This window comes from Aegilops tauschii, chromosome 2, assembly GCF_002575655.3.
Source record: "Aegilops tauschii subsp. strangulata cultivar AL8/78 chromosome 2, Aet v6.0, whole genome shotgun sequence".
NCBI lineage: Eukaryota > Viridiplantae > Streptophyta > Magnoliopsida > Poales > Poaceae > Aegilops > Aegilops tauschii.
The window spans coordinates 484,146,577-484,163,527 of NC_053036.3; the positions used below are offsets into that span (position 1 = coordinate 484,146,577).

The window sequence follows — 16,951 nt, forward strand, 5'->3', positions numbered from 1 at the left end:
GCATGGAGGAGCACCGACGACAGAGCTCGGCCGGCGGCCGGCGGTGTGTCCCTCGGCGTGGACGTGGAGGAGCGCCTGCTAGAGAGTTCGGACTGGTGTGGACGAGGGAGCTCAGGCGGCGGCGGCAATGGATTACTCGATCCAATCTGATGTGTGAGAGGAGGAGGAGGAAAAGGAGACACGGGACGAGAGTTGCGGCTGCAGCCGCGAGCCTGGCTCGGAAATACGGCCGATTCCTACGTGCCCCTCAGCCTGGCTGAGAGGCCTCCTTTTGCATCTGTTGGGCCAGGCTGAGGAGGCCGCACAGGCCACCAAACGCACCAGATTTTGCATGGCGGGTGTGAGGCAGGTGCCACACACGAAACCAAATACGCCCATAGCATACAGGAAGGCCCAGAAGATCACGACATACTCTACAAAGCGGAAAACTGACCGGTACCGGCATATCCCCAGTCTCAAGATTTGTGCGGCACTGTGCAGTATAAAACATTAATTATTTTGCTTCGAGAATACACATATGTACAACATGCAAATATGGTACAAGGGTCCCACCAATGTAGCTTTGAGTCAGATGGTGCAGTAGTCTTGCATGCATGTATTGCCCATTCTCTCTTCACTCTCCCGTACCAATTCATCTACTTATTTGACCATTGCTAACTAAAAATCATTCGTATCTCTTAAATCAAAATTTTGATTTAAATTATATATATATATATATATATATATATATATATATATATATATTTGAACTCATGGCGAAGAGACCTTTAAAACAAGACCAACCTTGAATATATTCCAAACAAGCTAAAAAATCAATTTCAAAAAAATATTTCACTCATATAGAAATTTTTATAATAACATATTTCACTCATTTCATAAATAATACATTTAGCTCATTTTCAAACAAATTTCACACATTTCACGCAGTTCATATGACATATTTCACTTATTTCAAAAAAGGTTTCATAATAGCATATTTCACTCATTTAGAAAAATATTTTATAATAACATATTTCACTCATTTCAGTCTCAAGATTTGAATCATCAAAATTATGAAAAAGAAAATAAAAGTGATGGATTTAAGCGAGAGAAAGTGTGTGCTTGAGTGGGAAAAGAGAGAAAGATGTGTACCACGATGTGTCTTTCTTCTAACTATGGTAGGACCCGACAATGATTTGACTCTGAAATACGTAAAAGGTGAACTGTGCAATACTCCCTCCGCTCCCTCCGCTCCTTTTAACTCTGCATATTAGATTTACATGAAGTCAAATTTTGCCAAGTTTGACCAAATTTATATTTAAAACTATCAACAACTACAATGTCAAATATATATACTATGAAATTACATTTTATAATGAATCTAGCAATATTGATTTGGCACTGTGAATATTGTCACTTTTTCTATAAATTAATTTAGTTAAAGTAGAGATACTTTGACTTCGGACAAATGCAGACTAAAATGACCGGAGGGAGTACATACATATACAACCGCCTGCAGTGGGCCCAGTCGCACAAATCTCAAAGAATATGGATGGTGCCAGATCTTCCATTACGCGTCACAGCGTAAAAAGAGTTCGGGGCATACTCTATGCATATGTTTTCTTTATAATTACATATTTCACTCATATAGAATATTTTTATAATAACATATTTCACTCATTTTCAGAATAACATATTTCACTCATTTCATAAATAATATGTTTCGTTCATTTTCAAACAGATTTCACAGATTTCAACACAGATTTCACTCATTTCAAAAAAGATTTCATAATAACATATTTCACTCATTTCCCAATAACATATTTCACTTGTTTAGAAAAAGATTTTGTAATAACATATTTCACTCATTTCAGAATAGCATATTTCGCTCATTTACAAAAAGGATTTCACACATTTCAAAACATATTTCAGTCATATAAAATATTTCACTTATTTCCTTTTTAAAAAATAAAATATATCGCTCACTTCAAAAAATATTTATAAAAACATATTTACCTCATTTCATACTAACATGTTTCACTCATTTGAAAAAAGATTTCCCAATAACATATTTCACTCATTCCAAATAATCACTTTCACAAGTTGACATTTCAGTTTATATTGTTTTCATTTTTGGAACATACATTTCATCTTGCACTGGCTCGTTTAGCAAAAAAAAAAACACATCTATTCAATTTCACATTTTTGAAATAACACATTTCACTCTTTTGAAAATAAATAGTTGCACATTTTCAAATACTCAGTTCAACAAATTGACATTTCAGTTTCATGTTTGAGGTAAATAGGTTTCAAGTTATATAGGTTTGTTTCACATTTTTCTAGCGAAACAGGTTTTTTCACATATGAAAATGTGAATGTCAAAAATTGAACATGTTCAAATGTATCCAGGTTTGATCTTGTTCTAAAGGTCTTGCCGCAAATATTTCAAATATATATAAAAAAGAAAAAAAATTGTTTAAGATATTTGAATCATCCAAATTATGAAAATAAAATGAAAGTGATGGATTTAAGAGAGAGAGAGAGAGAGAGAGAGAGAGAGAGAGAGAGAGAGAGAGAGAGTGCTTGAGTGGGAAAAGAGAGAAAGATGTGTACCACGATGGGGGAAGTATCATGTGCTCCCAATCTTGGGGTGCTCCCCATGCTCCAATTTAAAAACATTAAATGTAGATACTAGATTTCACATTTTTGTTTCTCTATGTTCATTAGAGTTTGGACCTGAAATTTAAGGAGGTGTAGTCACATTCCTTGTGAACATTTATATTTTTAAGAATTTTTTGAAATATTAAAAATTGATTTTTTTGAATTGGAGCATGGGGAGCACCCCAAGGATGTGAGCACATGATATTTCCCCCCACCACGATGTGTCTTTTTTTGACTATGGTAGGACGCGGCAGTGATTTGACTCTGAAATATGTAAAATGTGAAGTGTGCCCAGTCGCACAAATCTCAAAGAATATGGATGGTGCCAGATCTTCCATTACGCGTCACCGCGTAAAAAGAGTTTGGGGCATACTCTATGCATATGTTATTTTAGGGTCCATACTCTATGCATATGTAAACGGCACAGTTAGACGCTGGAACTGATCCATTTGAGCCTTGGCTGTACACAACTAGCATACCCGACACACAGATTCCAACTTAACCCATACCATCTGAATCTTAGCTCTACACCTCATAGCACATAACACATGATTACGTACATCAGTGATCAATCGACCTAGGTACGTTCTACCAGAGCTACAGGAACTAAAACAAGGCAATGAGGCAACGGGGTGCTCTAGGTTTGCAGCTTGCGCATCCACCGGCAACAGGGTTAATTCAGAGCCCCCCTCGGAACCTGACCGAGCTCACAGCATGCTTCCTCGCTGCGCCGGGAGGATCACCGTGCCCTCTTTCAGTGCAGGGATCTTGCAGCAGCTCAGCTGCTCCGTCGTCTCCCACTTCGTCCTGGGCACGACCTCCTCGTGCCGAGGAGAGTACTCCTGTCAACAGCAAGCAGCAAGGGGATTTGTCCCTTCCAGTTTCAGATGCATGGTGATGATGATGATGATGAAAGAAGCTGGGGGCGAAGTGGGAGATGATGATGATGATGATGACGTCGTGTCAGGTAATGAAGGTACCTCCAGTTTGTCGAGCAGTTCCTTGGGCGTGGGAGCCAGCACGATGATGTGGCGGGCGGTGGGCTTGATGAACCCTTCATCCACGGCATTGTCGATGAAACAGAGCAGAGCGTTGTAGTAGCCGTCCACGTTCAGCAGCCCGACCTGCAATATATAAGCGTCAGACAGACTGCGGCTTTTTGGTGGATCTGCACGTGTAGGCCAGTAGCTGCGATGCAGAAGACGAAGAACGGCTTACCGGCTTGTCGTGGATGCCAAGCTGGGCCCACGTGATTACTTCCAGAAGCTCCTCGAGTGTTCCGTAGCCCCCTGCAGGTTCAGAATTCTGCATGTCATTCGAGGTCATTTGGCTTTGTTCAGAAAAAAAGGGATCTAAAATCTAGGCGGTTTTGCTCACATGTCTCATCTGTTTTTTTACAGTGCTTCTACTGAAGAAGGTTCATGTACGTCTCTATAGCTCTTTTATTTTTATTTTTGAATGGTAAACCTGACTTTTATTGATTATTGTTTCGGTTTACAGGAATGACAAAGGGATCATGGGGTTCTCCCAGCCACACATGGCGCCCCTGAACTAAAGAAGTAGAAAACTTTGCTATATTATGAGCATCTATGTTCCCTTTCCGACCTTCAAAGATGAATTCACAACGAGCAAAAAGTCTCGCCTGAGCTTGGATCTCCTTGATGATATTGCTGTATCTTCCTTCTGACCCCATCTTGATGATATTGCTGTATCTTCTCTATAGCTCTTTTATGAAATGCGCAGACATATTTCATTCATGATGACTGCAGTTCCACTCCCGGCCTCACCCAAGCTTCATCGGCCTGGAGCAGGAATGGTTCTCTCATGGGCCGTGCCTCATAACGGTACCCCTAACTAGGCGACAAGAAGAAATCCCCAATCCATGAGTTGTGTGACCCAACAGAAGTGGACTCTCAAAAGTGCAGCCCATGCATCCACCACAAGTGCACTACCCGACTTTTTTTTGCCATGAGCGCTGCCTTTTCGTTATGAAGAGGGAAATATGTACAGAGTGGCATGTTTATGGGACATGCCGAAGTACCGTAGGAGATTTTCCCACCAGGCATCAATGGAGGTGGAAGAAGCGGCAAGGTTCTGGCTCGAATTAAATCCCTGCCGGGAGAGCACCGTGGAATGAACCGCCGCGGTGAAAGTGCACTACCGGACTGGCTAGTGGATCATCGAAAGAAACTAGCAAGTGGATTTATGAGGTCAAAGTCAGCCCCAAACTCATGCACGCATCGATCCTATTTCTGCTTTACACACACGCTTTCCACTAAACATGAGATCAGAAAGCGACCATAAAAAGCTAGCATCACAAAGCTGCATGCATGCCGACTGAAGTTGGTAGAGATTTGCAGGTGTTATTAGGAGGATCGAAGGACTAACCAGGGAGCGCTATAAAGGCATCAGATTGCCTGGCCATCTCAGCCTTCCTTTGGTGCATACCAGCCACCTCCTTCACCTCCCCCACAGTCTCACCTGTTATCTGGAGCACCAACAAGCGGCAAAATTTCGTGTTTTAACCCTTTTCTAAAAGTTAATCGAGATCTTACCCCAGTTCGTAAATTTTTTGTGATCTGACCCTTTTGCTACCACCAGGGTACATGACGGTAGGCTATAACAGGCCGGCGGTAGCCTCTACAACCCTGTTATAGCCTACCGCCAGGGACCTTGGCGGTAGGAAAACATCCCTACCGCCAAACAGGCCGGTGGTAGCCTCTACAACCCTACCGCCAAGATGCGCGACGGTAGGTACGAGCATGCACTGTGTTTTATACTTAGAAAAAATTTGCGATAGGGCGTGCAACCCTACCGCCAGGGACCTCGGCGGTAGGCTGTTATAGCCTACTACCATGGACCCTGGCGGTAAGAAAAGGGTCAAATCTTGAACCAGTTTTGGAAAAAGGTCAAAACACGAATTTTAGCCCCCACAAGCAACATCATAAACACTAGTACATGCATCAATGCATGTTCTATTAATCTAAGGCAAGGACACTAGTAGGAGTACTGCAGAGGGTCAAGGGCGACCACTTTCTGCAGAGGGTATATTGTACTAATCAGGGCAATGCATGCAAGGTTCAGGAGAGGTAATCATGGTGCTATTGTGGGGGACAAAAAGAAAATATGGATGGCATTTCTTTTGGGTTAACAAAGTCAGCATCTGCAGCTTAAAGGCCTTAATTAAGAACAAAGGCGGCAACCACTAGATGCGGCAGTCAAGATCAGCGAGATATCAACTCTAATCTAAAATAAAAGGACACAAGATTTCACTGAACATTCCATGCATGTGATCTTTCTTCAAAAGAGAGCCGATAAGATTGCATCCATCTTTGTTTTCCACTACCAAGAGAGATAAACAAGCATTGTGAAAAAACCCCCATCAATTATGTGCTTAACTGGGGTCATTACATACAAATATGATAAGGCCCTCCTTTGGTTTAGAGGAATCTTGTAGGAATTTCATAGGATAGGATTTCTGTAGGAAAAATTCCTTTAGAGCCCTTCGTTTTGTAGGAATGGAATCCTATTCCTATGGAGGAATTCTTCCTATCCTTCACATTTCATAGGAAAATAAACATTAGCCTAGACTTAATGAAAAAAATCCTATGATGTAAATCAAAGGGCATCTCCTTTCCTATTCCTACTCATAGGATTTGAGATACATGTCATCTCATTTCCTATGACTTTCCTTCCTATGATTTTTCTATCCTATGAACCAAAGGAGGCCTAAGTAATGTCGTTTCAACGGGTGAGAAAATAGTGGATGTTGAATTCATGGGAATCATTGCAGGTGATTAAACAATGGCACAAATGTTGGAAGTTGTAGGCGTGGGAATTACCTCTCTAGGCATGAGAGTCTTGGGAATCACCCTGCATAGGGACAGCAAGATGACAAATTATATACTAGCATCATATATGTAGCAACTGAGGAAGCGACCCATACGACTCTGTTTTGATCCTTGCCATCTTGCTAAGTCTCCAACTATTCTTTTCACGCTCCACAGTAGGGGTACAATATAGTATATGCTCAAGAATGAATCATCATGGCTGTTTGTTTACATACCCGATGACATGCCTCCCTCCGCTGTAGACCGCTTGAGAGACCAGGCCCATGAGCCCCACGCTCCCTCCTCCGTACACCAGATCAATGTTCCTTGCTACCTGGTGTGGTGAAACAACCATAGCAACCAACATGGAGGGAAAATTTAATTTATGGGCATTTCTCATCTTATATAATGTCAAGCATGCATGCACCTAGTGATACAGTATGGTCCATTATTTTTAGCTTGCCGAAAACAAATTAATGTCATTGGACGGGCAGAGCCTGAGAGAACACCAAAAGTTGGGCAAATGAATGCATGTATGTATGTACTAACTAGCTGGTATGTCTTGTCTTTGTCAACGAATAAGCTCAGCTACATGAACCGAACCCATGGAGAAACTATAGAGCCTCACCTTGTAAAAGCAACAAGTTCACAACAAGATCGAGCAAGGTTGTTTATAAAACATCATCCAGTTTCACTCTCTTTGAGCACCAAGATTATTCAAGTGACAAGACAAGAAAAAAAATGCTTGTAGGAGAGGTTGCCCTCTCATCCTGATAATCATCTAGCTAGCTAGCTAATGCCGAGAAAAAAACACTTCAGCTGAAACAATCAAGGAAACTAGCTAGTGTATTGTGACCCAGCATGAAATGGAAAACGATCAACTAGAGTTGAGAAATGACATCCGTTGCTAGGGAGAGAGAAGGCGAGTGAGTAAAGAGTAGGGTACCAGCTCCTCGCCAAGCTCGATGGCGGCGTCCTGGTAGCTCGTCTTGTTGCCCTTGCTGCTCCCGCAGAAGACGCATACCCTCCTGAACCGAGACGGCGGTGCCATCACCTGCGCTACTGCCTCTGCTCCCATCTCCATCTCTATTTCATCTTCTCTATCCATTTGTCCCGACCGGCCGGTGGTATCTTTGCTATATATCTCTCCCGACTCGCAACGGTGAAGACGAAATCCCACTACAGCCTACACACTCATTGCGCCTGCTCTTGGCCCTTTATATATGTGTATCTCGCGAGCGAGCTAGGGCCCCTCTCATCTCATTATTTATGCGCGGTAAGTTGGTTCCGATCGAGCAGCTACTGTGATGTTCTACCTGAGCTAGCTGAATGTATGTTTCTTTTGTGCTCCGTGAGACTGAGAGGGAAGCAGCTGGATGGATGTAGTGTGTAATATGATATGATTGGCTCACAGCTGATTAAGAATCATTACAGTCAGTAGGCCGGTCTCTTCTTTTCTGATATTTGTCCAAGTATAGTAAGTAACTAGGAGTACTACGGCGATCTCTGTTAAAACTGGTGGGCAGGAACTAGTTTAGGTTTTCCTGTGAGAGACCGTGCATGCATGCATGCTTGCAACTGCGATGACCAAAAACATGATGTCGGCCCTTGTGTTAGGGCCTATCAAGGAGATGCCGGACAGACTTCCTTGCAAAGGAAGAGGGGCAGAAAGCATGTTTACAGTGAAGGGAATTTTGACGTCCTCGAGTGTCTAGCGCTAATACTACAGAGAAAATTATGTTTTTGGTCCCTCAAGTTTCCCGAAAGTATAGACTTGGTCACTTAAGATTTTTTTGGTACACATTTGGTCCTACAAATCTCGAAACCGGGTAAGTTTAGTCCAAACTCAGATTTTTACCACTTTGACCGGGTTTGACCGGATGAACAGTAAATTCTAAAAAAATTCAAGCAATGCTGAATTTTTTTGCGATCCAATATGCTTACATGCGCAAGGTGCTTGCCAATTTTCGTGGTCTTTCGACACTCGAGGAGCCCATGGCCAAAAAAATAAACTACTCCGGTGCACAAGGTGCGTGCAAATTTTCTTCATCTTTGGACATTCGAGAGCTCGTGGCAAAAAAAATTTAATTTTTTCTCACAAAATTGCCAAAATTTGCTTGTTCTTGGCTAGAGCTCGTTGGATGTCATTTTACAAAAAATTTGTACGCACTTAGCGCAAATTTACTGTTCTTCTAGAGTAGATATTTTTTCATGAGCTCTTTGATTGTCGAAAGACCACGAAAATTGGCACGCACCTTGCACATGTAAGCATATTATAGATGACAAACAAATTCGGACATTTTTCATTTTTATCGAATTACTGTTCATCTGGTCAAACCCGGTCAAAATCTGGGCAGTCAAACTGGTAAAATTCTGGTTTTGGACTAAACTTACCTGGTTTCAGGACTTGAAGGATCAAATGTGTACGGAAAAATATCAAGGGACAAAGTCTATACTTTTGAGGAATTTGAGGGACCAAAGACATAACTAATACTCTCTCTGTCCCAAAATAAGTATCTTAACTTTATACTAACTTTAGTATAATATTATACTTAAGTCGAGAGGACGGAGGGAGTACTGCTCAGTGTAAGCGGATATGCAGGCATACTTTACAAATTCAGGTAATTGTGCATGCAGGTAAGTTGTTCACCTTGTACTTTTCTCGACAGCTTTGTCTTGATTTGCAGTGTTGATTGCCAGTGCAGTGTAGCGACTGAGGTTGTCGTTCGCACTCGCACGTATTCGATCGTTGGATCGGTCTTAGTAAAAGACATAGGTTAATCACAAGTCTTTTTACTTGTTTCAAAAACGAAAATACATGTTTTTTTAGGGGAAATTATAAGGTTTTGGTGGTATTCATAGAGCGTAGATTATGGTCTAGGCTCTAGAAAAATGGCAGAAGATAGCTTCTTGTCTCATCTTTATATCCCGTTGCAGATGGGCATGCAGGTGAGAACATGGCTGTGATTCTGTGAAATGCTGCACGGGAGCACAGCTGACCGCTGATTAACCATGCAATGCTTTTCATTTGGAAACCGCACAATATGATGGATCAGTCAGATCAGATTCCCCGGTGGCCATGGTCCAATCAACCTATCGATCTCCAAGTTGTGCAAGAATCCTTTTACGCAAGTTCGTATCTCTTGGAAAAAATGTGTTTAGACAACGGCATTTCTAGAGAACGGAATGTTTTTCTACGGGAAATGGCAAGAGCACTGCCATTTCATTAATTAAGATAGAGAAAAAGCGATAATGTTATTTACATGGTGACCAAAAGCAAACGAAAATAGGGTTATTTATACAATGTAAGTTGTCTAATGTCCTCCATGACAAGTTAAACGATGTCCATCACAATTAGGGAAGTGCCATTGAAGGTGGGCCTATTTCAATCTTTCCAAACATTCCATGACACATAGATGATAGCTTGTCCGGAGCGGATGCGCGAACCGCTGTCGGCCTCAGTCTTCCAGCGTGACGCAATATGCACCATTTGCAGAGCCCCCCTCCCCCACAACATGACGATGGATGCTTAACATTAGCACAACGGCATGAAACATCTGCGACATCGCACTGTATGGTCGTCACGCCATAGTGGCATCGTTTTAAACAATTGTCCCCCTCACAAACACCTTCATGTCGTAGTATTGTAAGATGCAAACCGTCAAAAATTGTCCAAACATCAATGTCAAACAACTTACAAAGAACAACCCTCTGCTTGTCAACTAATAAATCATCTGCCATAGGTCGAGATATCAAAAGGACGAAATGCAGGTACATCCTATCTGGATAACAAGACGAAGGCTTCCAAGGGTATCTACATCAACCTTACTCGCTGACCTTGCTCCATTACGACTACGGATGGAGGGCTTATTGTTGATAGGTCAAATTTCTTATCGGACGAGCTCCCTTCGACACCAAGATGGCCCCCAACAGCCCAAGACACCCCATCGACACCAGAACGACACCACTGCCTCAGGATGGTGCTTACCATCGCACGATCGAGAGAAGATTAGGAAACATGCTACGAGTAAGGAAGAAGGCCCTAAACGTGTCGTAAACCGACATCAGGACAGACCCTTATCCTTGCACGTATGCCCCACAAACCGACATGGAAGCCTCCCATACGAGTGCTAGGTAAGGGCATCTCCAACACTGACCCTCAAACCGCCCCTATCTGTCTGGACGCAGTTGTCCGGACTCCGTAAGCCATCCAACACCGACCCCCATCGGTCCGCTTAGCAATCCGGACCACAGTTTTCCCGCAAAATGGAACCAAACCTAGGGGGAATTGTGGGAGTCCGGACACGAGCCACATAGGACCCTGACACCCCAAGCCCACCCAAAACTAAGGTGGAGCTGTTTTTTGTTGCTGGCCGCACTGTTTTCGCGGCAAAATCCCCCACTCTCTTTCTTCAATCCCGTCGCCAACGCATGGACTTGGAGGGGACCATGTCCGAGACGATGGTGGTGGAGGATCCGAACAACACGCTCACCCTGAAGATCAACTCGACGACATGGCAAAATTGATGCGTCAAAGCAAAGGCCGCACAGGCAGAAATGCTCGAGAAGCTGAAGGCTGGCGGATGGCGTGCTGGTGGCCGACGTGGTGGTGGGCATGCTGATTGCGGACATGGTGGAGGTCGTGCCCCGCCGCCATCGCCGACCGAGTATATGCCTCCATGGCCGGAGCATTACAAGGCTCCATACTAGTACGCCGCCAAGCAGCTGGGTTGGCAGCCCCTGACATCCGTGGCCGGGAAAGTTCCCTACATCATCAACGTCAACATGGAGTCGCTGCTTTTCTCGGAGTGTTCATCGTTGTAGCTTGTCCGGATGCAAGTGCCGGGTGGGAAGCAGCTGGGTGCCCATACGCTGTTCGCTGGTCTGCCTAAAGCGGGCAAGACGACATACGACGTCGCGAATAGGGAGATGTTTGACATCATCCCCGAGGGAACTAGAGGAGGAGGTGGCTATGAGGACGGGCAGGTGGATAACTTGGAGCCCACCCAGTCCGGCACCTACACCCAGCCGGGCACGCAACAGGGCTACTCCCAGCCATGCACGCATCAGGACTACACCTAGTCCGACACCCACACCTAGATACGCGCGGACACACAACAACACAATTGGGCCGGCGAACAACAACAGGAGGAGGAGGACGGCGAGGACGATGATCTGAATGGTTTCCATCGTGATCCAAAGAAGAAGGGTAGCGGAGAAAGCTTCAACATGAGGGAGGACGAACAATTGTGTGATGCATGGTTGGCCACTAGCCTCGATCTGATCCATTGCACTGAGAAAAAGTTAGGTGTTGTTTTAATAAAAGAACAGTTAAGTTAGTATAGCGAGTGTGGAAAAGTGGTGGTAGGATTTGCGAAATTGTCCTAGGCAATTTATAACTAGATTGGTAATCATTATTGCAATTTTATATGAGGGAGAGGCATGAGCTAACATATTTTCCGTACTTGGATCATATGAACTTATGATTGGACCTCTAGCAAGCATTCACAACTACTAGAAATCATTAAGGTAAACCCAACCATAGAATTTTTTTGAGGTAAAGCAAAGCTTTATAGATTAATGGTGTCCAGGTAAATCACCTGTGACACAAACAAACACTCGGGGCGGTACATGCATTCGAGTTCCAACTCATACTATCGTTAGGTAAACACATACGACCAATAACTGCTAACTCATGGGCTACCGAGTTGGCCTCACGTTGGCAATAGCTGACTCTTTGGTGTGAGAACCACATCTTAAGCTGGAATTTGATGTCCACAATGACGGCAGCGTAGGGAGAGGAATCCACCATGCGAAGATCCAAAGCTTCAGCCAACAGCTGGCAGTCCATTTCAAAGGTCACCCAGAGTGCACCCAGCTCACTTGCGATTGTAATGGCTGCACTCATGGCAGTGACCTCAGCCCCAAATGCATCGAATACATTTTCATGACGGCCTGCATGGGCTGTAATAACATGCCCAATGGAATTAAGTAACAAGTCCCCTTTACTCCCATACGCAATAACCCCCTTATTCGGGTTTAAGTTTCTGTCACTCTCGCAACCCACTATGAGCAAATCATGAACGTATTGCAACACCCTACAGCGGGAATTCCCACGCGTTTGCACGTGCTACTTGTGAGCTGTGTTGGGATTTTCCCCAAAGAGGAGAGGAGATGCAGTATAGTTGAGATAAGTATTTCCCTCAGTGAGAACCAAGGTTTATCGAAGCAATAGGAGAATCACGCAAAGCCTCATGAACAACACCTGCACACACAAAAGCAAATACTTGCACCCAGCACGGGCAAGTGGGTTGTCAATCCCCTTGAACTCGTTAATTGCAAGGATCAAATCTTGTATAGCTAGGTAGATGGATAAATTGCAAAGTAAAATAAAAGAAGTAAAATTGCAGCAAAGGTATTTTGGATTTTATAATATGATACAAGTTGACCCGGGGGCCATAGTTTTCACTCGAAGATTCTCTCTTGAACGCATAGCAAACTGTGGGCGGACAAATTACTGTTGGGCAATTGATCTAAAAGCACATAGTTATGACGTATTCACGGCAATGATCATGTATATAGGTATCACATCCAAGACAAGTAGACCGACTCCTTCCTGCATCTACTACTATTACTCCACCAATTGGCCGCTATCCAGCATGCATCTATGGTATTAAGTTAATGAAAAAGGGAGTAACGCCTTAAGCAAATGACATGATGTAGAGAAAGTAAACCCAATCAATATGAATAAAACCCATCGTTTTACCCTTAATGGCAACAATACAAATACGTTTCTTGTCCCCTTCTGTCACTGGGATATAGAACACCGCAAGATTGAACCCATCACATAGCACCTCTCCCACTAAAGATAAATCAATCTAGTTGGCCAAACCAAACAGATAGATCGGAGAGAAATACAAAGATATAACAATCATGCATAATAAATTTCAGAAAAGACCCAATTACTTTCAATAAAATAATCTAATCGTAAACCCACAATTCATCGGATCCCAACAAAAGAAGATTACATCGGATAGAACTCCAGGAAGATCGAGGAGAACATGGTATTGAAGATCAAGGAGAGAGAAGAAGCCATCTAGTTACTAGCTATGGACGCATAGATCTGTGGTAAACTACTCACCCATCATCGGAAAGGTAGAAAGGATGATGTAGAAGCCCTCCGTGATCAATTTCCCCTCCAACAGAGTACTGGAAAAGGCCTCTAGATGGGATCACGGAAGAACAGAAGCTTGCGGCGGCAGAAAAAGGGTTTCAGGTGGTTCTCTGTTGGTTTCCCAATATTTGAGAATTTATAGAAGTGGAAATAGGTCATACAGAGCCTCGTGGGTCCCACAAGATAATAGGGTGCGCCCCCCTAGGGCGCTCCCTGTTGCCTTGTTATCTCCTCGATTGTCGTTTGGTCTCCTTGATACGTCTCCAACGTATCCATAATTTATGAAGTATTCATGCTGTTATATTATCATTCTTGGATGTTTTACAATCATTTTATAGCAACTTTATATCATTTTTTGGGACTAACCTATTGGCATAGTGCCCAGTGCCAGGTTGTGTTTTTTGCTTGTTTTTTACATCGCAGAAAATCAATACCAAACAGAGTCCAAACACAGCGAAACTTTTTGGAGAATTTTTATGGACCAGAAGACACAACTTGGGCAAAAGAAGTACTAGAGGGGTGCCCCGAGGGAGGCACAACCCACCTGGGCGTGCCTGGGGGCCCAGGCGCGCCCTGGCGGGTTGTGCCCACCTCGGTGGCCTCCCGCACCACCTCTTCGCCCTATAAATTCCCAAATAGTCCAAAACCCTAGGGGAGTCGATAGATCAGAAGTTTCTCCGCCACAAGCCTGTGTAGCCACGAAAAACCAATCTAGACCCCGTTCCGGCGCCCTGCCGGAGGGGGAAATCATCACCGGAGGCCATCTTCATCATCTCTATGGTCTCCATGATGAGGAGGGAGTAGTCCACCCTTGGGGCTGAGGGTTTGTACTAGTAGCTATGTGTTTAATCTCTCTCTCTCTCATGTTCTTGAGATGCCACGATCTTGATGCATCACGGGCTTTGTTAATATAGTTGGATCATATGGTGTTTTCCCCTCTCTATCTTGTTGTAATGAATTGAGTTTTCCCTTTGAGATTTCGTTCTTATCGGATTGAATACTCTTATGGATTTGAGAACACTTGATATATGTCTTTCTATGAATACCCGTGGTGATAATGGGGTATCATATTGATTCACTTGATATGTGTTTTGGCACTCAACTCACGCATTCCCGAGGTGACATTGGGGTAATCTATGCGTAGGGGTTGATGCACGTTCTCGTCTTTGTTTCTCTGGTAGAAGTCTTGGGGCACTCTTTGAAGTTCTTTGTGTTGTATTGAGTATTATGAATCTGAAATTGTTTGATGCATATTGTATAATCAACTCACGGATACTCGCGGTGATATTGGAGTATCTACACTACAAAAAAATACACTTCCGTGATGATACATGTTTGTCACAGTAGGTCATGTTTTTTTCATGCATGTACATCCATGACGATTTTATGACAGATTCAAGATAGTCATACCTGTGTTGTCGTAGAAGTGTTCCATGACATTACCAAAATTATCATCACGGAAGTGTCCACTTCCATGACGATAAATGGCGCGTCATGAAAGTGCTTTCGTCAAGGGTGACCGACATGTGGCATCCACCGTAACGGGTCGCCGTTAAGTTATCGGGTCTGGTTTTGGATCCAATAACCCGTTAATAGCCCGGACAAATGGGGATTTTCCTCATGTAAAATTCTCAATGGCCAGAGGAACCACGTGTAGGCTCACTGTTGGGACAGATGTCATCCACTCATTAGACAGGAGGCGCCTATGATACGTCGACACGTGGAACGGCCCAATAGAGGCCCATTCCGGTGAAAAGGCCGGCCCGTTTGACTTGGTCAAAAGTTAGCGGGTCGGCCCAAGGAAAGCATGTTAACGGCCTGTTCATATATAGCCCATTTATGGCCCGCTAACTCGCAGCACGTTACGGCCTATCCGAATTAAGCCCAGTAGCTTCATCTGGGCCATCCAATATGATTCCAGCCCATTGTAACTTCCGTTCCATGTATGGCCCATGACGTCTTTCGGCCCATATGAGGCCCTTTGTAACTCTTGGCCCATTAACGGCCCGTGGTGAAACTGGCCCGTAATGAACAGTGTACCGCTTTATACCCATTAACGGCCCATTATTCCATTGGGCCGTTTCCAAGGCGTGTTATCTTTCAGCCTTCTCAGGGCCCATTTATTCTTGGGCTAATTCCAGCATTCGGTTACTTACGGCCCGTTACTGGCCTTTTCTGCTTGTGGGCCAAATTCCGCCCGTGGTTACAGTCAGCCCGTTTGTGGCCCGTTAATCCGTTGGTCCGTTTTCATACCGTCATCAAATACAGCCCATGAACGGACGATGCCAACTCTAGCCCATTTACGACCCATAATGCGGTCTGTTATTGGCCCATGTTTGGCCAATGGATCATACGGCCCGTAGAAGGCCCATTGATGCTACGGCCCGTAGAAGGCCCATTGTTTCTACGACCCGTAGAAGGCCCATTGTTTCTACGGCCCGTAGAAGGCCCATTGTTTCTACGGCCCGTAGGAGGCCCATTGTTTCTACGGCCCATGGTCGCTACAGTAAATATGCAGCCCATGGTTATTGTGGCCTAGTTTTAAAAAATAGGTTATTGCGGCCACTAGCAAACCGCGGAAAAATAACTGCCCTGACTACAAGCAAATAAATAAACAAGACAACAAGGAAATAAATAAGCAAGCAACTTACGCTAGGCTATCACGGCTATTACACATATTACATCCACTGGGCATCAAAGTTTGCCACCAGTGCAAATATAGGGAACAAAGCAGCATATCACATACACTGGTTGTCAAAGTTGGCGACCAGTGCAAATAAACGCCGCAGCAAAACAAGTCCAGAACTGAAACCACTTCAGAAGAGCTCAAGAAACAATATCCTGGGTACCCATAATGCTGGCAAGATGCTTAGAAGGCTTATTAACTTTCTCTTGTTTGGTGCTTAAATCTCCAGCGCTTGTTGTTGCACCAGAAAGTATGCATCTGAATTCTGCAGGGACTTCCTCAGTCCTTCGGCTTCATGTCGCAGCACATCTGATCGATGTCTTTCAACTTGAAGTTGAGACTCAAGAAGACGAACTGATTCAGGCAGCGAGTTCGAAGAGCTTGTGCCAGCAGTAGTGGCCTGTAACTCGAACACTACATCAAGACAGGACTTTTGGGTTCTCTCACTATCGTTAAGATAGTTTTTATCAGCTTTCTTGGAGACCAACAGGGATGTCTCACTATCTTGAAACTTATCTGCATTACTTCCTTTACCATTGCATAACGGGGTACTCTTCTCCAATATTTTGTCCACATTCTAAAAGAGAAACAAGCAGACACATCACAGGTTTACCATGTTGT

At 43.9% G+C, this 16,951-nt stretch overlaps 1 protein-coding gene across 1 annotated transcript; it reads right to left on the bottom strand.

Annotated features, from left to right (window-relative positions):
- Positions 1 to 3,072: 3,072 nt before the first annotated feature.
- On the bottom strand, positions 3,073 to 7,800 carry LOC109761091 (cytokinin riboside 5'-monophosphate phosphoribohydrolase LOG1). The gene is made up of 7 exons (XM_020319885.4): positions 7,417 to 7,800; positions 6,707 to 6,804; positions 6,483 to 6,513; positions 5,029 to 5,128; positions 3,859 to 3,929; positions 3,621 to 3,764; positions 3,073 to 3,482 (listed from the first exon to the last, which is right to left on the bottom strand). Exons 1-7 carry the CDS (start codon positions 7,576 to 7,578, stop codon positions 3,348 to 3,350), a joined length of 741 nt encoding a protein of 246 aa, XP_020175474.1. The 5' UTR covers positions 7,579 to 7,800; the 3' UTR covers positions 3,073 to 3,347.
- Positions 7,801 to 16,951: the final 9,151 nt, after the last annotated feature.